Here is a 24,935-nt window from a genome sequence, read left to right as displayed (position 1 = left end):
ACGGTACATAATATACATCGTTATTGAATAGTGCTAAATTGAAAGCATGTGAGGTTTATTTCAAGAATATTAATGCTTCAAGTTTTTAACATAGTATAATCTACATCAGGTTGCCTTATATATTTGAAATTTGTCATCAATATATATATATCTTATACAATTCCCATAAACGTATAAACCCATCTTTGGAATCTTTCATGTATCAACTTCTGACCCAAGCCTCTCGTGTTACTTTGTGTTACTTTATGTATATTTGGGGGGGGAAGGGCCTCATGTTGCAGTTCTCTTGTAGTCGACATTTCCTCTGGGACCTCTCTGTAGTCTGTTGCTTTCATTTGACCCTCCAGCCCCACAAGTCTCTCAGGTCCTGCTGCAGAGAAACTTTCTCACCACATGACACTTCCCCCACAAGGCTCCATATGTTTTGGTGGCCTCTCCCATTAATGTCCTTTTCACATAGATGCTGTGGGTGGTCTTATATAAGTTGTGCAGCTGTCCCACATCTCTTTTTATTTCTCCTGGACCTTCCAGATACAGTACGTGTGTATTTTTCATAAAGGATTAGCTACATACAGCTCTACAACTTAAACTTTTCTTTTCTCTACATGTTGATAATTAATAATAATTTGACATTTCAGTTCCTTCTCTGTCGACCAATGTGGTATAACAAATGAGAGTAAAACAAGGTGAACTAATACCTTTTATTGGCATTGTTTTTAAACCACAAACAAATTTTGGAATCATTACAATAACACACACCTCACTCACACATTTGCCTCTAAATACACAAAGGAAATTAAAGAGTTTGTAAAGGTGCCATGGTGCATTTTTACAATTAATAAAAATATACCGTTGATTTAATAGTACAAGTGGCTGACATGTTACATTATTCATCAGTGCATAGTTATATTGGTCAGAGTGCGTTTTCTTACTTTTTGGGTGAGGAGCATAAAGACAACACAAAATGTGAGGTACAGTAATAGTAACTGAAATGTTTTAAATATATTTCAAGTCTATGGAACTTTGTCAGTTTGAAAGCAGAGATAGGGAAAGCGTGTGCCTTTCAACAACTCACTGATGTGGTGTCATTCAGCAAGGCACTTCAGCTTCTCACCTGCATTTGAGTTGTACTGAGCAGCTCCAAGGTACGATTATGTTGAAGAGCATTGATGCATGCTTAGGATACTGAATATATTCAGACAAAAACAATGAATTGCACATTAAGATGCTCCATATTAAAATGTCCTCTCGTTTTGAAGTTCTTAATGGTTTTGATCACAGTTTGGTCCAGTTCACACAAGTTCAAGCGCCTCTTCTCTACTGTGCAGTTCCTAGGCTTCTCCACACAGGGTCACTGTGTCACACCTGTTCACAGGCTCAGGCAGAGCCATCACTGGAGGTTCCTCAACCTTCAAAGACAGCATGCATGGTTAAGTCATTTATTTGTCTCACTAGAATGTTCCTTTTAGTTGTAGTTGACATAAAATGTGCATATATATTTGTACCTGTTTCAGTGTTTCGTCCACCTCTTGTGCAGTTTCTATGATAGCACCGCCTGTATAGTGTAAACTCCTGTCGGTGCTCTTCTTCATTAGTGCTTTCGAGGCCAGTTGTATGGCACCGTCTTTCCCTGATACACCTGCAGAGTGAAATCAAACAGTTACGTTAAAGAAAGAGGGAGGTCAAAACAGTAATTTGGGGTCTTAAAATGTCTAAAATTAAATAATCTGGATTGTGGGTTTAAATAAATATGTTAAAATATTACATACTAGGTATTTTAGGTTAACATTGCTACTTCTGCTTAATTGTTCTTCGAAAATGTTTTGACATCTCTCTTTCCAGTGTGTAATCTTCACATATACACAGTGAACGTTACTTGCCTTGGCTGTGGGAAAGATTACAGTTACCTGCAGTCCCTGCTTCTAGTTTGCAAGTTAACATGGTTATTCAAGGGTTATTCTCTACTAGGCTACTTCACCTTATCTTCAGTTGTGGGGAGGTGGGACTCTGATGTTCCTTCATATTGGTCATACTTGGATTAAAAAAAGTCTTAAAAAGTCTTATTTTGCTTGTTGAAACCTGCAGAGACCACATGATTCCATGCAGCATTTGAAAATGATGTTATATTATGAACAATGCGAACTGAGACTTGTATTGGGAGTCATCTGTTAATCCAGCCTAAGTGGTTAAAGTATAAAAATGGGCTCAAAAGTTTAGAAAACACAAAAGTAAAGTTGCAAGGCATGAAACTAAAACAATGAGCTAAAAGACAACACAGGACTTAAAGGAATTGCAGCTTGAACTAATATGTTTTTTAGGTTCATGATTTCCATCCATTTGATCCAGTTAAGTCAAGTGAAATCCATCTTTTCTTAGTTTCATACATGCCTGAGAGTGACAGGTGTCGGTGGAGGCCTGGTCTGAGCAGCTTCCAGACTTTCATGGTGGCCGACTCATCTTTTTGTCCAGGTGAGGATGCATTATTTTTAACTGGGGTTGTTTTATTCTCGCGGGTGGAAGGGACGTCAGTCGACCCCATCCTCCGAATGGTGAGGCGGCTCACGTGAGGCTGCAGCTCACACCTGGGCGGGCAACAAAGAGGTGAACATTCTCACCACTCATATAAAACAAATCATTACAGGAAGAGGGTACTGTATATTCCATGCAGATGTGTAATCTCATTATCACAGATGCACTCACTTGCTGAATTTGATAGAGGAAAGGATGTGATCAGGTCCAGATTCTTTAACAGCCTGTGACAGATGGAGATAAACCTGTATGTTGTATATATGATGTTATAGACAAACATGTAATATGAGACAGTGAGGGGAATTTGCTCTGTGTGAGTGAGCCAGCGAAGTCAGCTAACCTCTTTATGGGCCTCTGTGGAATGACGAGTGATCGTTAGAGTTCGGCAACCTCTCCCCACACGGCCAGGACGCGTGGGGAGAGGCATTCTGGACAAACCCTCTGAACTGGGTCCACCAGCCTGATAGTCTGGACAGCTGAGGCCTGTTAACCAGATGAAGGGAACATGAATGAAAGGAAAAAAACCAGGGGGAAGGAAAAACAGTGGGTGGCAACTGAGTAACACCACATTCAAAGACCAACATTATTTCAGGACAAAAACAAGGAGGGACTTCAAGTATTTTGAATTAAGTACAAATGTTACACATAATATTTGTTGCGTCATCACAAAAAAACTGTTAGTTGCCAAGTGCAACTCTAGCTAATTAATAAAGATTACACACAACAGAGCGAACTGAGAGCAGAGGACTCACACAAATGTTGCTTCACAAAAGGATAGTTTTTATTCCAGAGGTTAAACAGAAAGGCGGTAAAGGACAGCAGCACATTCAAGAAAGTGATATTCTTTAAAGATGTTACACAGACAAACACTCAAGTCTGGTATAGAAGGTTAGCACCACATTGAAGGAAACAACAACATTCTCATTGAGGAGTGTAAAGCAGAAAGACCTGATGAGAACGTGATGATGAATACAGTGTGTTCTCTCCATTTTGTTATTCTGGGTGAAGATATTTAAGTTTTATATGATGAAACCAGTGGGAAACAGGACAACAGAGTTCACAGTGAGAAAGCAGAATAAAACTACAGTGCATTCATGTTGCAGGGCACTCGTCTGAACTGAGAGCTCCTTGTACATAGCTCCCACTGCTGAATGGAGTGGGCATAGGCTACAGGAAAGTCATCATCGAAGTGATTTCAAAAGGAGTAAGACATTTATGTCGCCAGAGCACAAAATGACAATCGCATTTTCAGAGGGTTGTTTTCACTTCTAACATGTTCTCAGAGTGGCTTCTCTTTCAACACTTTGCATCTATAGCTGCTTTCAAACCTGCACCCAAGTCTGGACATTTTGCTGAAAAATTCCAGAGGGACTGTATGTGAGAATGCTGATGTCCTAATCAGTTGCTAAGGACATTTTCCGGAACTTTTCCTTCCAGTCCCTCAGTCAAATGGCTGCAAAATGTCTAAGTGAGACCATGTGAGAATACGACAGGAAATTAGTTAGCATGTTTATGATATTGCTAATACGGATGGACGCAAAACTGGAAGAATACAAATATCTCTGGATAAAAAATATACATAGAAGACGCCAACGAACACTTGGAAAGACGATGAGATATGAGAGCTTTAAGGGGCAGCACAGTGTTTTCTTGCTGTTGTGAATGCATCTGACCTGCACAATCTCCTGCTGTATCTTTCAAGTGAAGCGGATATTCTGATCCAATTTTCTGGACATTTTCTGGAGCTCATGTCTGAAAACTGATTACGAAAGTGAGTATAGTGCTGCAAGAAAGTAACTGGCATCATTGTTTGTTTGATATCTGCTCAAATGTTTCATTATGATAAGCTCAAGTAGTCTTAAATATGCCCCTTTAACTTAATATCCAATGATTAATTGTAGTTGTATTTTATTTAATAATAATATTTTATCAATTTTTTTCTTTCTCGTTGCAGGTTTTCTGGTAAAAAAAGATGAGCGCAGCCTTCTAAATCTACTGTTTACAACAGAACAAGGCACACCATGACAACAATGCCACACAGCACTGGAAGAGACAATAGCTACAGCGAGGCGAGGCCAGATAATCAGAAAACTATTTTGATCTGATCAATCAATGGTCTGGTTTCTCAGCTGCTTGTGAAACCTCTCAACATCACAGACATCCCAGCCCTGCATCTTCAGTGCACCCAGAATGGCTGTTCGTAACAACACAGACCGTCATCAAGTAGTTGGATAACAGTACACAAAACTGGATTACAGACAAATTACCATAATTCCAAGATTTTTCTTTTGGGTCTTACATATCGACCGAGACAACAAGATTATTTCTCACCTCTGCTAACCACAAAATATATTAACTTTGACCATCGACAGCTCACTACACACCTGTCAAATTCAATTTACACAAAGAAAACACACAGATGCGTTTGAATAAATAATGATCAATGTTTTTTTTTTCTCTATGAAACATGTAATAAAATTTAAAATTCTACTCTTTATTTACACCGAAACCAATATTGGAATCTTATTAGAAAATGAATAACACTTTCCAGCTTTGACTGAGCCACACTGTTAGAACAAACAAATAGTATTAAATGATATTGCTTGTCGGCAGCTGCATGGCAAATCCAACCCTTCTATTTTATTACACCATGGTTCCACCATCCATGAGGATTTTAAGCCAGCGATGGTCCACATGAGGATTCTGGCTGTAGGCTACTCTGTGAATATCATGATGCCAGGACCAAGACTGGACCGACACTGGAATGATACAGGTTCATAAGATTTCATCACAGAAATTAGGCTCTAATTTGCACACAAACATGAAACAAGAGGCCTTTAAACAAAAATTAAATATTGACTACAGAATGTTAAGTTCAACTGGAAACTCAATCACAGTGTAACTACGGCTTTGGTCAGACCTGGTATTGAAACATGGCTTTAAAGGGATAGTTCACTGAAAAATGAAAATTCACTCACTGTACTCACCACTATGTGGGTGGAGGGGTGGGTGAAGTGTTTGGATCCACAAAGTGTGTCAGGGGTTAACAGCGTTAGCAGCCAAATCCAATACAATTGAAGTAACTGTTTACCCCTGAGACTCCTTTAAATGTTTTGTGAACACAAACACTTCACCCACCCCTCCATCGGCACAGAGGTGAGTAGATAATGAGTACAAATACATTTTGGGCTGAACCATCCCTTTAAAATGCATCCTGAATGCAAATAAACATGGATGTCATTTGTGTTTGTCAAACTCTGTTGTTTTTACACAATCTGAATTTGCAGATGTGTCTGTTGTGTTTTGGCATGTGCCAGAAAGCGAGAGAGCGAGCAGGGTCAGGTCAGACTTAATGAATGATTGGCGGCTCTGCTAGGGAGATTTTACCAATTTAAGTAAAGTATCAATCATTATGTGGTGGTCAGTGTTGATATTGTGGCCCCAAACAATTCAATGTAAGGATAGTGTAGAGGGTCATGTGGACCAGGACGCATTTGCACTCACATGTGGCCACATGCATCCCAGACCACCTGACTGTGGTCTGGGTGACCGGATTTCAGGACAAATTCAGAATGCATTTGCTTGCATTCAGATCTGACCACTTGTGTTTGGATCACGCCATACAGATGTTAATACCAGGTCTGAACAGTGTCTATGACTTGACGGTTTGATCGGCCTGCGACTTGCTCTTTTTTTTCACATATAATCACCACAGAGGGAAACAAAAAGACACTGAGAAAGGAAACAGAAGGTGTTTAAAACTATTTTACAGAGACAGACGCCACACAATGTTCTGCAAAACCTCTTTCTTAAAATTAAGTAAATCCAATAAATTATAATAAAGTGCAACATGGTGAAAGTAATTCATGTTGTAGCTGAAATTGAGTAACTTAAAAAGTGAATATTTAAAAACAGCCCTGGCTATTTCCCAAATGTCATCACAGTAATGTGGTAATTCCTCTTAGCTTATTAGTTGTTAAGAGACTGAAAAGGAGACTAACTCAGTGTTATGTAACATTTATAATTAATGTATAATGTACCGATAATATCTGCTGTATATTCTGTGTGCAAGGGCACAACTGAAAACATGAGCCAAAGCAACTGCCTCTCTTTGCTAAACATCACACTGACAAGTCTGAAACCACTAACTCCACAGAACTATGTCACAGGGGTGTGTTACGTAATGCTTGATTCAAGGTCGGTAATGAAAGGAAAAAACATTTCAGTCATAATTTTGATTTGAGCAAAACTTGCATTCTCCATTGTCTTATTTATCCTAAGGTGCTAATAATGCAGATATGTGTAATGATTCAGAAATGTGCAGAAGGAGAAAAAAACTACCAGGAAAAAGTGAGAAGAGCTAGCACCAATGATATTTCAGTCACACAATAACACAAACATACAGACACACTCACACACAACAATGATTTGCACTTATTTAGCCTCCAATGAGCACCAGGCAGGTGCAGGTTTCTGGAAAGATATAAATTAACTCAACCTCTTATCTGTTGCTCAAAACAATTTTAAGAGCTTACACTCACTCAGGTTTACACAAACGCATTCAAACACACACAGGCGCAGGCACCCAAAGGGTTAGGTTACATTTAGTCCTGGGTTGGCCCATTTGGAGGGTTGCTGGCTGGCGGCAGGCTCTGAAGAAGCAGGGGGCTCAGTTTGGAGAGCAGCCCTGGGCGGGGCAGAGCCTGCAGGGAGGGGAACAGGGTGGAGAGGCTGGGGGGCTGGAGGGAGTACAGACCTGTCATACTGACGGAGGCTGGGAGGGGACAGGAGCCGGCAGCACACACTGAGGAAGATGAGGAGGAGGATGAGGAAGGGGGTGAGAGTGGGGGGCGTAAGGGTGCGTGGCTGTTGCTGGGAGACCGTAGGATGGAGCGGTGGTGTGGGGGACGTCTCTTCTCCTGAGGCTTAGTGTCTACAGAGAGGGAGATACATAACGTACACAGGCTCTAAGACATGCAAGGATAGAGTGGCACACAAACGTAACAAGAGCCCTGTACTGAGGCACAGCAGATATGAAAACGCACAGAATATAGTTTGAATACATGTGTATGAACAATGCCAGCAATTTTTTTGAGTTTCTCCAACCACACACTCAATTTGGTGTTGGTGACAAAGACCAGGGCTCATTAAAACTGACAAGTGGAAGTAACAACATACATGCACAAGCAGCAGCAGGTGGGGTCATGCTCAGGTCATGCAGGGGTCATGCTGATATTACAGGCCAGAAACACAGGGGTGTAAGTTACACAACAGGGATCCATTATTACACTTTTTGGAAATTAAAAATGTGTCTAGCAAATGTATCACTTTTATTGTCAACCCCATCAATGTGGCATCCTAAAAGAACCACAATACCAACCACCAACAGTTATTTACATCAATAATAGTAAAGAGAGATTATATATGAATATATGATGCTGAGAGAATAAAAGAGATGAGGGGAGTAACACCCAGGACAAGGTGATATAAAATGGCAACCACTAAGAGAGTTGAGAGATCAGCTAACCTCTGACCGGCCCGAGTGTCTTGTTGCCTCCACGTCCACTTGTGTGCGTGCTGTTGTGCTGCGAGTTAGTTCGGGGTGGAGGGCAGCCAAAAGTAAAGCTCGGGGAGTTGTGCATCTTGGGGGAGGGCGTCTGGCTGCTGCTACTCTGGCTGTTGCAGCGAACGCGGCTGAGGGTGTTCTCCGATGCTGAGCCAGACAAACAGCTGCCGGGGAAATAAAAAACAAACCAAAAGTCAATCAAATGTTTTACTTGTTTTACATGAAGAAGAACTGAAACTCACTTGTTGAAACTCTTTGGCGGTGAAGCCTTGCTGCCATTGGGGTGTATTCTTGTTGGAGGGTGGATGTGTGTGTTCAGGCCTTTGGTGTTGCGGACGTGCTTGAGGATCCAGGCTCGGAGATTTGTCAGGCAGCTGTGCTCTGACAGAACAAGCCGTGGCCAAGGGTTAGACTCAACCATATCCAGGGCTGAGATAGCTACGGCACGCCCCACCTGGTGCAGAACATCACTTGAGTTTACTTCAGAATTGCCTTCTCTTATAATAAGTTTTGTTTGCAGATTTTTTGTAGTTTTCAAATATCACAAACATTGAAACCACACTGAAATAAACATGTGTGCAACAAGAACTAGGTGACAGGGAATAGTAGTTTAGGATACATTGCATTAAAAAGTTGTTCATACTTGTACCCTCTAAAAAACTAGAATCCTGTCTGAATACAATGAGGTAAACAAACTACTCTCGTCTCTGAGTCTTTACCTGTTCAAATATTTCTGGAGTGTATTTTGGGGGAAATGATGGAGGTGGGGGCGGAGTTGCCCGTCCGTTGTCATGGCAGGCAGGTGGGATGGTGTTCATGGTTTTTCCTGTGTTATAGTTGCACTCCAAAGTGTAGCTGTTGACAAGCCGACAACAGAAACATGAACTATACAGCTGTTGTTTTCTGCAATTATTTAATTTAAGCCTGAGCCATGTAAACTGTGAACAAATGACTACACCGAACATGTTTAAGTGGTGTGTATCTATTAAAGTCTTACCTGTGAAGCAGCCCTATGGCCTTGTGCATGGCCACCCGCCCGCTGCCTTCTTTAGACTGCCCATCTCTCTTGTCCCGAGCGTACATGTTTTTCTCCGAGAAGTTACAACCAAGGAAATCAAAGTGAGCAGAGTTCACAGCAATCAGCCTCGGGTACAGCATGTTCTCTACCTGCAGACAGAAAGAAGAGAGTGCAGTAAGGTTAAGATGTTGAAAAACTAAAGTATGACAACAATAATTTAATATCATATAATATTATAAGAGAATGATTGAAATGATTAAACAAATCATCTTTAACCTGCTGGCTCTCATCTGGAAGGCTGTTTCCATACATGAAACATCCGCGTTTGGAGGCGTGGCCATGTAAGTCCACATAATACGCCACACCTCCCTCCTGGGGTGGAACCGATTCCTGCTCCTCCACCAGTGGGACTGTTTCTTCTACAGTAACAGACGCAACAGTGTCTAAGGAGCTTGATGAGCTTTTTAGCTCTTCTTTCTCCTTCTCTGTGTTCACCCAGACGTTTTCCTCCGTCACCATAGGAACTTCAGGTTGAGCAGGATTTGCATCTTTCTCAGCAACTCGTTGAATCAAGCTGATTTCAAGAGCGGTGGGGGGAGGGACTTGGTGTTGATTGGAGGGTTTGATGTTGAGGGGAGTGGTGTGTGTGTTTGTAGAGTTGTTGTGCGTGCTACACTGCGTTTTGTGCAAGCGGTTGTGTGTGTGGTGGTGGAGCAACAGTGTTTTGGCTGCATAGATGGATGGATGCAGCTCAGGGCTGGGGTTCAGGTATTGTCTGTTCAAGTTCACTCCTCTGGAATCAGTCCTGCACAAAAGAGATGGATTGTTTTTCATTAAAAAACAGGCCTTTCTAACATTGATGACTTAACACAGCAGAAGCCCTTCTACAGGTTTTTTCCTCTGTAAGTCAGCATCCGTTAGTGCTGAGCTATTCTGGTATACTTATAACATGCTGGTGTTTGTTTGAAGAGCAGATGGTACAGGTGCTATTTTTAGATACACATCATTCCAAGGGTTTGATGATCAAAAGACGAAGCAGAATACCTTCATATCTAAAACCTGATAACCTGCATCTGCTGAAATGATAAACGTATCTGTCCTGGCTCTTTTGAAATCCTCATGACCAACAGGGCATTTACATACACATTTAGGAACCGGGTTACAGATTCTTAAATATCATTTATATGAGAAAATGATGAAGTCTGAGTGTCACCAAGCCACCCTGCTACAAGCTACACAAACTTTACAAGAAACAAAAAGTGGATCATGAGTTAAATGTAAATCATGTTATCACAAAACAAATAGTTTAAATGCTTATTTTACAGAGTCAACATTCTTACCTGTAGTGTCCACGGACAACCCCGTCTGGGTTGAGCATGGGAATGAGCTTGAACACGAACATGCTCCGAAGTGCATGAGCACGTGGGTCATCTCTTCTTAGGATAAAGTTCAAGAAACCGTTAAACACAAAGGATGAGGGAGTCTCCCCTGGGTGCACCCGACTGCTGAGAAAAAACACCTGCAGACACAAAAAGGCCAAGGATCAACTACATCACTTTGACGTTATTGGGTGATTCCACATCTGCCTCAGGCTACATTGATACTAATACATTTTTGTTTTTAAAACAGCATTTTAAAATATCTCCAGTCACATGAGTGTTTTAGCTCCATGACAATAGTAATCCCCATCCACAGTAACACACCTGAAAATGCATACAACTTGACGACTATTCACGCACACTGTGAGCAATGTAAACAGGAAGCAGATTGTCTTCTCTGCCGCTGGTTGCTTAGTTGCAAAAAATACTACGAACAAGAAAAAGCAATGGTGAAAAATAAGAGCAGGTACTTCTTTTCTTGGACTGACAACAAGCGAATGTGGGTGACTTTTATTGTTTCAAAATGTTTCAGTTTTTGCCTGTCTACACTACAAATGCAGCCCCAGAGTTTTCAAACTAAAACAGGGCCCACAGCTTTTCCAAACTTCTCCATTTTAGGCACTTGAAAACTCTGGAGTAATGTGGATGGCAGGCGTAAACATAGCAACTGTGATGCTTTAAAACTATAATGTAGTAGGGTTGATGTAGCCTTAGCCTTCAGCATAAAAACCATTAAAGCCATAAAAGGTGTAATATTACAGCAGAGAATACAGTTTGTATGTATAAATGAGTGATACCCTTTTGTTGGGGAAGCGATGTGGTCTTGGAGTGTTGGTGTCGGGAAATAGTTTAGACAGACGGGGTTCTCGCTCCTCCTGCATCCCGCTGCAGTTGGTCACAGTGAGCAGGTCCACCCTGTTGCCATCTAAAGACTGGCACAGCAACTCCCGGTGATAATACACACTGCCCGGGGCACTGGCAGAAGGAACAGGCAAGGTGAGAGATTGCAGGGAGTGAACAATGGTTGAAAAGAGACAGGCACAAAAAACAGTATCAAATGTCAGGTACTGCTTGTATTATGGGGTGAGTTGTAATCATTGTACCTGTTTGGATTGAGCTGAACAGCATTAGGGTAGCTCTCGTCCAACTGCTGCAGCATCTCCTGACACTCAGTGTAAGAGAATGGAAAGCAGAAGGAGAAGTAGGTGGTCGCCCCTCGCACCTCTGATAGCCGGTGAGTGAATGAGAGGACGAACTGGTTATCTTTAATCTGGAAAGTGACAGAAGAAAGGAAGAAGAGAGATATTATTAGAAAGATAATTATAGCTGTCAGAGAGTCAGACTGACGAGACTGCCTAATTGGCTCCTGGTGCCCACATGCCTCCTGCCTCTGAGTGCATTTGTGTGTGTGTGTGTGTGTGTGTGTGTGTGTGTGTGTGTGTGTGTGTGTGTGTGTGTGTGTGTGTGTGTGTGTGTGTGTGTGTGTGTGTGTACCTCTGATGTGGGTCTGTCTCTGATCCTTTCCCAACGATTCTTGCCAGGTAAAGTGCGTACAAGAGGAGCCATGCCCTGGCTGTAGAGCTTCCTCTGGTTGTTCATGTTCATTACATTGATCTTCAGTATCTTCCCAGGTGCTGTGCCACGCACGCTAAAGTAGAACCATGATCTGAAACACAAACACATTGCACTATGTATATAGTATATTTATCATTAATAAAAATACTAGTATAGCCAACACCATCACATCTACTGTACAATATCAACATTAAAGGAAGAAGGCTATCATTTTTTAAGAAGCTTTTTTTTTACAATGAAAACTTCCTGTAATGCAGTAAATCAAATGTGCAAAGTTGTGTTTATTGTTTTTCAAAAGTCTTGGTATAATATTGCCTAATTTGCTCATTCACAGTCTATATTGAGTGGAGAAGTGGAGATGCTGGACAGTATTACCAAAATCCTCAAAATAATCAACTAGCCAATGGAAATGTAACCATAGTGTACCATTTCATCCCTGATTTCATTTAATACAGTATAATGGTTGTGTGTAGAAAAAGGTGCTACAAAAGCAGAAGTTTTGTTACCTGTTTCCATTCTCATGTTCTGTGCCAGCGCAGTCTGGCTGCGTCCACACATTGAATTCATAATCAGGGGAAACTGTTGATCCTGAAGTTGTACTCCCACTGGAAGCTGTGTCAGAGGAAGGGCTGGAGCTGCCCTTCTCCACCTTCTCCACACGTGCCAGATTTCCTGAGTCAAACTTGGAGCTGAACACGATATTACCACAGCGAGTCTCCATGACTCTGACCCTTCAGCCTTTTTCTTTTTTTCTTCCCTCGGGTTCTTGTGCCAGTGATGTGCCGGTCACAGGCCTGACACAGACAGCCTGTCAAGGAATCAGAAAAATAAATATAAATTTACACTGTGATAAGTGTAGAGTGTTCGTATATTCTTTGAAACAAGTGACCTCAAACAACAAATCTCCTGTTTGTGACTGCTCTCCAAAATTGATGTCTTTATATAATCTATTTATTTTTACTTTTTGTGACACTCAAACAGTTTGGTTAATGTGATGGTATTTATATAGAGCTTTTCCAGTCTTATCAACCACTCAGTGCTTTACAATACAAGTCGCATTCACCCACCCCCACACACACATTCATGCAGCCCCTCTATACACTGATCTTTTTCTATCACACAACATTCTTTCCCTGTAACCAAAGCCGTCAGGGAAATTTGGGGTTCAGTATCTTGCCCCAGGACCTTCAAAGATGACTGGAGGTGTTAGGGATCAAACCACCGACCTTCTAGAAAGCAAACTACCCTCTCTGAGTCACAGCCGCCCCTAGCATGAACATTGCTTGTTGCCATGAAGAAGATATTATGTGACTGATGACGGTGCATCGCTTAAAGGGCCAAGTGACTGGTAGTATGTCACATCTAATATACTCCACTCCCACACAGATAAGCCAATTAAAACACACTCAAAAATTGCATTTGTTTTACATCTTACTTTTTGTTGTGATATCTTTGTTTTTCTTAATACCTGTGAGGGAATTACATAAAATTCATCTTTTCAGATTTTATTATTGACTCTTTCAAATCCCTTTTCAAAAGACATGGGAAGGGAGGACTCATCCAGATGTATGGGGACTCAGTGGTGCGTGTGTTGACAGTTCAGTACCGCATGAACAGCGCCATCATGGACTGGGCCTCCAAAGAGATGTATCGGGGGACGACTGACTGCTCACAGATCTGTGGAGAGACATTTATTAAAAGATCCACCAGGAGTTACCTGTATTGACGTCACCAGCACGCGGCTCCTTCTGATCAACACGTCAGGCTTTGGTCTGAGAGAAGTGGAGGTCACAGATGAGAAGTCCATAAGGAAATCAAGGTGAGGTAGACAGTGAATGTAATGTTGTTTAGTATCGTTTGCCTTCAATTCTTTATTCTTTAACAACAGATCCATATAAATAAACTCTTCCTTTCATAATTAATATATCAATAAACTGAGACAATGACTAACAACAATGTAGATATCTTGAATTCAAATTATAGGCAGTCAACTCTGAACTACAGATTACAGTAGAGGCACCAAGCCGAGGTAACTTCAGTCTAACCAGTGTGATCAGAGATAAATACATGTCATGTGGACGTAGAAGACACAAAACACTTCTTTGACTTCCTTCGTTGCCAAGTCAACACACAACAGCGAGCCCCCGAGGCCGTTGACGGAACTACACGCATTGTCAAACTAAACATTATCGTTCCCATTGACGCCACACTGTTTATAAGACACATATATCCCACGAGCCACTTTCATGGAGGAAGAGATGCATGGCTGCTGAACACGTATGAGAGCATGACTGCACCTGTGACATCCTGAAGGAGAAAATAATGGCTGCTGTCTGATTCCAGTAACAGCAGCTGACCGACATATCAAGTCAACGGGGAGGGAAGTGGAGGCTACAAGGCGATACACTCGATTAACACTATTTAAATAACAACACGCAAGCTAATGTTTAGCACTATGTCACCCTCAGTGTCCATTATCCTTCCATTTAGTTTAGACAGAGCTAATGACGTTAGCACCCGTCTCTAAGCTACTGAGGCTAACGGCTACCGAACTAGCAGCCGCAGCTCGAAACGAGTCTTTGCCACAAACGCACGTTTTTTTCTCAGTCGAAACCATGTCAACGTGTTCAGCTGCACGAATGCGTTTACACGGTTATTTACCAGCCTCACTGGGTTATTTTCCATCGGTGTCCATTTTTGTTTTCAGCGTCCTGTTCAACCCTGGATTCACCGCTCTGCGCGCTGCGTTCACGTTCCTCTGGAGAAGTGAAGGCTGCCTGGAGATGCCCTCCTCTCGCGCAGTGACACACTGTGTCGTTGCACTGTCTCTCACTCGCTTTGGCTCAGGTCTTGGATGAAAAGAATAAAAAGAAAATAGAAATACAATTAAAAAAAGAAAGAAAATTCAACAACAATAATAGACATCTTTTATGAAGCCTAACTTCTGACCCTGGAGACAAAATCACATTACGTCTGAGACAATGAACTAAAAACCTGAGAAGTCGGATCTGCAGTGTTTTCCTGCACATTGCCTCCTGCAGACTTTAGAATTAAAATAAACTTTTGTAAATGAACAGATTTCAAGACATTCTTTGAAAACACATGTGGTAGAAATTATATTTAAAAAATGTCTATTTGATCTCATATAATAGTTGCATGTTTTGATGGCGTAGGGCAAAGTAATTTCGAAATCAGATGCCACAGATGTATAGAATTATTTTTATTAACAAATTAGATGTGTATCCAGAGGGTCTGGGTGTTAGGGTCGCACAATTTCTATGACTATTCTTGTGGAAAAACGAAAAACATGGAAAAAATAGTTCATGTTTATTTCAAAACTACAAGGAAATGTACTGTGTAAAAAAAAAACAGTGGTCTTTCTACTTCCTCTAGTTATCTGTGGGAGACACCATGCATTCAGTCAGAATTACAAATATGAATACAAGAAAATGCTGATTCTATCTACCTTTTCTGGTTGGTCACGCGTTTATTTTGACATGCCAAGTTTTGTTGATGTGTCATGAGAAATGCTGCTGAGTCCATTTGTTTCTTTTTATGCATAGCAGCCATTTAAAGTAGGTTTGGTTAAACTAGAAATTTCATGAGAAATGCATTGTTGTGTCAAGAGCACATAGTTTTAATTGGACGTACTGTTGCTTTAAAGTCCAGAGGAATGTAAAATAAGGATGTTGTCTATTTCCATATTTACCTTTACGACCATAAATCATTATTCTGATATTATATTCACGATTCACTGACTGTATCCAAAATCATTTCCTATTCAGTGATGCACAATGATAACTTCACTCTCACTTTATTCTTCATATGAAGTTAAACACTGTATGTTGATGATGCAGTGAATTGTAAAAAGGTGATGAAGGAACTGATTGTGGACAGTCATTGTTCTCTTGGTGTCTCTTGCTGCCATGGATATTTTGTTTGGTTCGTCTACATTTGCTACCACGCAACACTATCCTAACCCCCTGTATTTTTGCTTTGATGCATCTCAACTTTAACTCTTCATTATTGCTTCCTCTTAGATTGCACAGTTATTTGATGATTGGAAGTTCAGAACAAGTCATGTCCTTGATATCAGAAATGGTACAGATGGACTACATTGCTGTACTGATTGACAAAGTTAGTAGTTGTGTTCAGCTTTTAATAATCTTGGTTACAAACAAACAAACAGTCAGGGTAACGACACAGGTTTCATCATTTAAAATATATTAATTTGTTAAATGTTGTCAAGTCTAGAACTAAAAACATCATCGATCCTGTATGAGTTCCTAATCAGAAATTAATTCACAACTATCTTTGTTGGTAAAATAGAAATGACCATTCATGTAATAAGATCCCAGCCTATGTAACACAATGGCATGACATATGTCACCATTGATCCATCTCTTATGTGTCACTAACCCTGTTACATTGTGCTGTTAGCAACTTCTGTTGCAGGAGAACATTTTCGAAAGCAGTCTTATATATTTAGATGAAAATGCTTCTTCTTCATGTCTGTGCTTCTCTTTGAGAGAGAAAACTGTTTTAATATTTTATTTCCAGCAACTCCAGTTCGTCCCTCTTTCTGAAATATATGTCCTGTTCACTCCATCAGAATTGAAGTCTAAACTCAGACTCTTGATGGGAAATCTGGAGTGAAATATTCACATTTCCCTGACTTGTGTGAGTACACAGCCCCATGGACTCATGGAGGACAATAAAAAAGTACTCATCTTCTCATTGTTCTTATGTTGTAATCTTACTCTCTGCTTTTACCCTGCTGTAGTAAAAAATAATAGAAGCTTTCTTTTTATTTATACATGTTGCATCTTGTCAACTCATGGGTCTGAAGTGAGCACTATGTGGCTGATTGGATGGATGGATTTTTGATTTCAGCTTTTGAATTCTACTGCCTGGCAGAGAACTGAAAAATATATAAAGTGGACGACAATTTCAGCCACATGCATCAACGAGGTAAATCTTTTGCTTAAAGGTACAGTGTGTAGAATTTTGTGATATCTAGTGTTGAAATTGCATGTTGCAGCTGAATACCCCTCACCTCACCCTCCCCTTCCAAACATGAAAAAGAGTCTGTGATAACATGGAAACTCAAAAGTTGTTTGGTTTGTCCAGTCTGGACTAATGTAAAAAACATGGCGGCCCCCGTAGAGAGGAACCCCTTGATCTAAATATAAAATATTTAAATATAAATGGCCTTTTCTTGGGTAAAAAAAATTACAATTCATACAATTTAGATGAAATGAACTAGTGAAAACATCACAAGGATTATTCTACATTAAATCTCTGCCAATAGTTCCCTTTCATCTAAATCTTTCACACTGGACCTTTAATGACAAAAATAAAAGGGTTTTCAGTCCAGAACCAAAGTCTGCAGTGAGACACCAACACTCTTCCACAATGCCATCTACTCCCAGAGTACCTGTCAGCACAACCAGGAACAACAAGAAAAGGCTGGCCTGAATATGACAACATAAGATGACAAGGTTAGCCAAACTATTCAGTGCTGCGTTGACAAAAAAATATTTGTTTTCTTGTTGAGTGCTGAATGAGAAAAGTTCTAGGATTCTTACATCTAAAGCCCCAGCCAGCAGCTGGTAAGCTTTTTTTGTAAATGATATCCCATTTGTTTAATCTGGACAAAAGCCATAGTGTGAAAATGACAAGCTATGGTTTTACACTGGGTTATGAGCTAGACTGTTTCTTGGCTTCAGACTTCACTATATGCCTGGAAACAGCACAAGAGGACTGCAGGAAGTTACTATGTCTGTGTACAAAAGGCTTTGTACTCACTTTAACTTCCTTTTGTGTTAATTGATGATCCACATTCTAGAAAATGATTTCAGTTTGTTGCTCCTGGTCATCACAGAGGTAACATCATCTGCACACGGAGATGTGTGCAAGATGTGTGTCTGCAAGATGTGTGCTCATCAGCTGCCTGATTGATAGCAGATCCACTACTGTCAATGTGATGTTTCCTTGTGCGTCAATGACTGAAGAAACCACACACACACACACACACACACACACACACACACACACACACACACACACACACACACACACACAGGGTTCTGATGCATATTCCAGGTTTAGTGATATGACATTCCTTCAACCATTTACTGTCTTTATGCAAGTCTAGGTTAACCAGCTGTTGGCTGTAGCTTCATATTAAACCAACAGATGCAATGAATTAATATTTTATATAACTCTTGGTCAAAATCCTTGAATATGTCTCACAACTGTGATAAGATATTAGTACATTTTTTAAGTATTTAATCAGTATTTGCTGAGAATGTCGGGGAAAAAAAAGAATCCTTGTTCTCAAGCATTCAAACATTATTTCAGAAACTTTTCCTTCTAGCCTCCCAGTAATTGTCCAGAAAATGAATGTGTGAGCCCATGTGAGAAAACAGCAGGAAAATGTCAGTAAAATTCAAAGCAGAATGAGGATCAATTCACTGTTGAGATGTCTGACCTGCCAGACCCTCAAAGCCTGGTAGTGTTGTGAAACCATCAAACTTAAATCCAGCAAATAGAAACCTCTCCTTCTCTTCTCCCTTGTCATGCCCTCCATGTGACACACTGGGCCCATTCAACACACATGCTGTGATCCATAGAAGGCCTGCTGCAAGGTCGACCGGTCGAGCTGGATGAATGTCATATCTTTTCAACACAAGAGGGCAGTGAAGCCTTTCCACTGGCCTCTTCCTCAGCCTCCTCAGCCGCCGCAGAGGCATGGTTGCACACACACTGTTCACGGACCAGTCAGTTGGTGACAGCGTACCCTGCTGCAGATTAGAGTTATCTTTACCTGCACTAATCTCTACAAATGTCTCCGTCTTCAAGGGAAATAAAATAAGGATTTTGAACGCTTGCATTTTTCACCTTAATGTGTTGATGTGGAGACCAGATAGTAGTCGAAAGCTTCTGATGAATAATTTCATGATGTATTTTTCAGGATTATAGATCATTGTGCACTTTCAAAACATTTTTTTGTGTTATAATAATTTTCCACAACTTGCCTTGATTAACTGTAATAAATGACCTTTTTGAATGAAGAGGATAATAACAAGTATTCTCAAGATTTGAGCACAACTGAAATCCCCCTCAAACACTAGATGAAGTAACTGCACACACTATGATGCTGACAGAAAGATGGACCTCATGCATTAAAGTGTTTGAATCACAGTCCCCCGTGACAGATGCAGATAACATCCTGAGAGGAAAGTGCATCAGTACACTACACCTCCTTTTCTTCACAACACTGCTGACATCAGGTAATCCCACGGTACAGTCATGAACAGGACTCCATCTTTAATTACACTGAACAGACATAAGACCTTTTCAATGCTCCAGAGCTATCAGAGTTTTCTTGGCAACTGACGCTGTGAAATGGTTTCTGGTTTCTGATGTCACTAAATTCGAGATTTGTTTTACCAGCTACCCCAAACTTACCTGTATTCTCTTCATTGTGTTTTGTTGATGTGCAGAATATAGCATTAGTCGGAGGGACCAGTCAAACATTGCAACTCTCCACAAGTGCCTTGCTGAAATAAAACACTGGATGGCAAACAACTCCAACTAAACCTCTCCAAATCGGATGTAATTGTCTTTGGTCCCACCCTCAGCACGGATGATATCACTGCAAAACCTTGGTGAACTAGCACCACTTACTAAGTCCTCAGCTAGAAATCTCATTTCCTCTTGCCTCGACCCCTGTAACTCTAATAGTGGTCTTACTCAGAAATCAATCCACTGTCTGCTTTAACACAATCCCAAAAAACGTAACCATATCAACCCTGTTTAAGCATCCTTGCACCAGTTTATTTTAGGATTGATTTTAAAACTCTTTTAATTACTTTTGAAGTCAGGCTTTATATTTCAGATCATTTACCTCCCTATGAGCCAGGATGCAGTCTAAGATCCTCTGGGAAGGTGTTGCTAGCCATTCCAAAATCTAGTCAGACAACCAAAGGAGATAGAGCCTTTGCTGTGAGGGCCCCTACACTTTGGAACAATCTGCCAGAGAGATTAGCCTAGCAGAATTGGTTACCTGTTTAATCTCTTTTAAGACACATCTCTATAAAAAAAGCTGTTATTGTATAATGTCTATGATTTTCATTATCTGTATCTTTATTTGTATTATTTGTGACTTTCCAACTGTTTGCTGTAAAGCACTTTGTTACTTGTATTGAAAGTCTATTTATACAAATAAAGTTCTTATTATTATCATTATACGAGACACCCAGATACTCAGCCACAGGGAACACAACAATTGCAACATGGCCTAGTTAAAGGTTTTCTGTTTCTGAATCCCAGTCTGGTCAAAAATTTCCCAAGATGTAGCTTGTAATAGCGTATATGTTGTTGCTAAGAAACAGTTTTTCATGTGCCCCCAATAGGTGGTCTCTTTATGAATATCATTACATTTCCCCATTCAAGGGTGGCAGTACGTCTCTTTCCCTTGCAGACCATGTTTATCGTTATTTTCACGGCTAAATTTGGGAGGAATGTCGATGCTCACTGTGGTTTTGGGCCTTAATACTGTATATTTACTGAGTGATGCAGTTGTGCAGTTGTGAGGTGAAAGTAATTGCTTACAATTAGGAAAGGCTGTGGATCTGTGAATTGAAACTTTTAAATAATTATCTTATGGGATAAATGTCCAAATCAAAAGCAAGCCTATTTTCTTACACAGCAGTGATGGGGGTACTTACATTTATCTCTAATTAATCATGGACAACATTAGGACTTCATCCAGAGGTGTATCCACAGGAGGTCCAGTCTAGGGTGTGGGGCTCCCCTATAGTTGTGGCCCCTTTTACACGCTCCGTGTGCACTCTGTGTGGGCCAAAGACTCGGGGCATGGCCCCCTGTCTTCCTGCTGGGCCTCCATCTGCTGTTGAGGTGGTTAGGTCCCCAGATTGATTGCAAGACAATGAGTTTATGACATGTGTCGCAGTGAGTGACAGAGGGTCTCGTCCCAACTGGGCCTCCCTACGACCACTGATCTCACATTTGTCGTAGGCACTTTGCCAAGGCTAATGGGAGGAGTGATCCTCCTGCTGTGGAATGGGACTTGTAGTTTACAGCTGCCTGGTATTTCAGGACAAGGAGCAAATCTCTTTGGTTTCAGACTCTTTGGCTAAGAATTGGCACGTTAGCGAGCTTTAACACATATGTTTTAAACTTAAAGCACAATAATCAATGTTAAAAGCTTGTGCATGAAACCATAGAACCTTCACTGCTAATTTGTGATTGGTACAAGTTGATTTGCTGCACCTTCTCTTCACAGAGACTTTATAAAGCCTTCTAAACTGGTCTCTGATGTTCCCCAGTTGCCCCAGCAGTGCTCCTTTCACACACCTGTCAACACGCGGCTTCTTTCCACTTTGGTGGGTCCAAGTCAAAAAGAAATCGCTGCCTTCATCTCCCACTCCTCTCCTACTCGCCAAAACAGGATGATAAAAGCTGGAGTTTCACATCTGAGCAACTGCAACAATGCTACTGTACCTTCAAAGGAGGAAGATGCCACATTGTGAGATGACAGGCTATTGATATGAAAGTGTTGTCTCCTTCCTGGGTGAGATCAGAGGAGGCCCGGTAGATGTGTGCTGTTATGCTGCTCTGAGTGGTCTGACCAGTGGGGTGGTGGAGAAGTGTCATGGCGGACAGACTTAACTGGGTTGAGTGAGAGAGTGTGGTGTGTGTGTGTGTGTGTGTGTGTGTGTGTGTCAGGTGTTTCTAGCAGGAATTTGGTATAATCCATTTGGTGAAAGCTTATTTTTGTTTTCTGTTGTCTCTGCTTGTATGTGTACATAATCAGAGTGGGTCGTTTGTGCACATAAAAGACTTCATCCATTACATTGGAAATGACTGTGGTTGCTGATCCTCTTCTTCTTGCAGTTTTGATGAGGGAAGTGGTGTCACAAGCTTTTCCATGAACTTATTGCTCTTCCATCCATGTTCCTCTTACAGTAGCTGTAATTCATTGAGCCACACTGATGGGCTGTTAAGCCTGAAACCTCCATCCTCATCACCAGGTATTATTTAGTAATTTTATTTTTGTTTGTGACTTACTTATTGTATTGTTCAATATTTAGAATATTCTGTTCTTGTGTTTTTGTGTTATAAAATTGTAAATATTTTCAGTCGGCTTAATTTGGTGTCATTCAACAAAACAATTCCACTTTCAATGTCACAGCAATATTGCACTTGATATTCACTCAGTAGTCTCTGGAACCTTCATGACAACAAAGAAACAGAAACAATAAAAAAATACAAAAGAAAAAAGTGAAGAGGTTCAGAGTCTTTTTGTATTTTCTCCTAAAGCTGCTTTGGCAACATGTGATCAATGTGTTTTCTCTTAAGCTAATCTTCTATGCAAACATGATTAGTACGTTACCTGTGATACTGGTTCTAATCATAGTGTTTCCCTTGTGAATAAGCAGCACCTATTACACTGCAGGGGAGAAAGGTGGTTCTCTAATAGTGAGTCTGCCAAGCATGCAAAGTAGTTCAGGAGATAATTAAAAAAACATTTGTCAATAAGGATGAATGTGAAGCCTCAAAGAAAAGTGAAGGACAACAAATTGAAACAAAAAATGAGAAAAAAAAGTTTCTGGTCAATTCGAATGCAATTTATTTTTGCGTTACCAATTAAAGTATTTTTTCAAGTGGGTTCAAAATTTTGCCTTTTTCAATCTTAGTTAATCATTATAAAAGACAAAAATATTAGATTAGTGATTGTGAACATTAGTGACTGATTTCAGTCACAGATTGTTGCTGTCATGGAGATGGATAATATACAGAGGGTGGTGGTAACAGTCTTAAACAGAGATAACAAAGTGATTTTGTATCCAAATGGCAAAGATCACCCAGCTTGTGTCACAAATGCTATTATGATAATATAAATCATTAAAAAAATAATTGCAACTCTATTTAAAGTTGTTTGTGTGATGTCTGTATCAGCACATTTTCTAAATAAATGATTAATAAACCACTAGTGAAACAATTACCTTGTGATGTTACTGAACTGCATGTGTGGTCTGCTGCAAACATCCAATCAAATATATTCTAATGATTACTTAATAATTTCTAAGGTTAAAGTGCTTTACTGCATAGTTCCACTCCATTGTAACAGTGTTGAAACATATTCATATATAAATGTTCCTGAAGAGCTTGGCAATACTTTTGATTGACAGGTGTCAATCACTGTCACAGTTTGTTGTTGTATTTGTGCTTACAATGATCTCATATTGCGTCCACCCACATGGAGAAAAATCTTGACACAAAACAAACTCATGAAGTTTCGACTAAGTTTATCACCATCATGTCGGCCTGTAATAACCTACCTAACATCCTGGTCTACATGTTTTTACAGCTCACACAGTAAAACACCCGCTGACATGAGGTGATGCTGTCACCTGTAACTGTTTTCAATCACAAGTCAAAAAGAAGAAATAACTGGAAAATCTAGTGGATTACAACTCAAGTCTGATATTCATCAAAGTCAAAATTCTTTGATGCAGACGTCACATTTTTGTGACGTCTGCATCGACTGGTCTATGTAGCAGTCTGAATGTAGTCTCTTTGCTGTTGGTGCAACCAGCCACCTTTACCACCACATTACAAACAAACCCAGCTAAGTTAGCAGCCGCCACAAATGTACGTGCAGTTGAAGTGAAACACTGAGCCCACAGAAAAACTCTCAATTTAAGAGCAACCCACAGGATGTAATTGAGGCCTACAGACACCATAAGCACAACATGGAGGAGCACCTGTTCGTGGATGGCACCCTGCCACTGCTCTCTGTCTGCCTGCTGTGGAGGCTAGCTACCCACTGATGAGGAATTAGAAAGTCATTAAGGAACACAAATAGCAGGATGGCACAGTCGCGACCAACTCCACACTAAATGTGTGTCTTCATTTATAGACTCATGGGAAAAAACTCACTTTTTAAAAAAGTCATTATTGATCATATTTACATGTCTAATTTAAATTGTCTCTTTGAATTAGTGTGTTCTTTCATTAAAACTCACCTTTGAGATTATTCTCCTGAATGCAAATAATGATATAAAATTAAACTTGGTAATTTAGTGTCTTGTTTGTTCATTAATAAGTCACCTTGGATTCACGTTGATTACAACAAGATGCGTTTAAGTATAATTCTCCTGCTGTTTCCACTGGTTTGCAAATAACTAGAAGACATAGAGAAAGTTTCAGCTTGACATATGTGAAAAGACTCCATCCATACTAGCAGCTCTGTGGAGCTTTACATGCTTTTATCTAATTGCTAATGTTATTACCATCACGCTTACAATGACAATGCTGGTGGTCAGCAAGTGTAATCTGTGCATTGTTCACCATCTTTGATTCACAGTTTTGCTTATTAGCTCTAAACACAGAGTTCAGCTGAGGCTAACATTAATGACAGCTGACATTGAAATCTTGAACTGGTGATAGCACCACCTGAAAAGTCGTGGGAAGAGTGATTGTTATTTCCTCTTGGGGAGTGACAGAACTAAATATCATCACCATCAATCCAGTAGTTGTCTATACACACACTATATATCTTAAACCTTACCTTATGAATATCTATGTGAAGGTTATTGGGAGGGTATGGGTCTTTCCAGCCTTTACAAAGAACAGTGCATGTCAGCATGAGGCCTTTGACCCCCCAGGTACACCTTGCTCTCTCCCCTTGAAATGCAGGTCATATGTTATCATCACCCTGCACATCCATAAAAAAATCACACACTGAGGCCACAGTGAGACGTAGTGTTCCCTCTGGTCCAACTGATAAACACTTTGTCATGTTTCTGACATTTTGGTTTCGCTGTTTGAAGAT

At 40.4% G+C, this 24,935-nt stretch overlaps 1 protein-coding gene across 5 annotated transcripts; it reads right to left on the bottom strand.

Annotated features, from left to right (window-relative positions):
* Positions 1–687: 687 nt before the first annotated feature.
* On the bottom strand, positions 688–14,916 carry agbl5 (AGBL carboxypeptidase 5). 5 transcript variants are annotated; one of them, XM_020091933.2, is made up of 18 exons: positions 14,729–14,916; positions 13,785–13,839; positions 12,574–12,875; positions 11,987–12,158; positions 11,596–11,762; positions 11,290–11,467; positions 10,454–10,632; positions 9,390–9,918; positions 9,093–9,262; positions 8,815–8,950; positions 8,338–8,549; positions 8,057–8,259; positions 7,286–7,462; positions 2,870–3,012; positions 2,701–2,774; positions 2,389–2,582; positions 1,506–1,639; positions 688–1,409 (listed from the first exon to the last, which is right to left on the bottom strand). In XM_020091933.2, exons 3-18 carry the CDS (start codon positions 12,786–12,788, stop codon positions 1,332–1,334), a joined length of 2,961 nt encoding a protein of 986 aa, XP_019947492.2. In that variant the 5' UTR covers positions 12,789–12,875; positions 13,785–13,839; positions 14,729–14,916; the 3' UTR covers positions 688–1,331. The 5 variants fall into 5 exon arrangements, with proteins under 5 accessions (XP_019947492.2, XP_019947496.2, XP_019947494.2 ...); XM_020091937.2 differs by having other exon boundaries at positions 2,701–2,753; XM_020091935.2 differs by having other exon boundaries at positions 14,738–14,838.
* Between the last annotated feature and the right edge of the window lie 10,019 nt (positions 14,917–24,935).

Source organism: Paralichthys olivaceus, chromosome 19 (genome assembly GCF_024713975.1).
Source record: "Paralichthys olivaceus isolate ysfri-2021 chromosome 19, ASM2471397v2, whole genome shotgun sequence".
In the NCBI taxonomy this organism is placed as follows: Eukaryota; Metazoa; Chordata; class Actinopteri; order Pleuronectiformes; family Paralichthyidae; genus Paralichthys; species Paralichthys olivaceus.
This window is presented reverse-complemented; position numbering and strand designations above follow the sequence as displayed.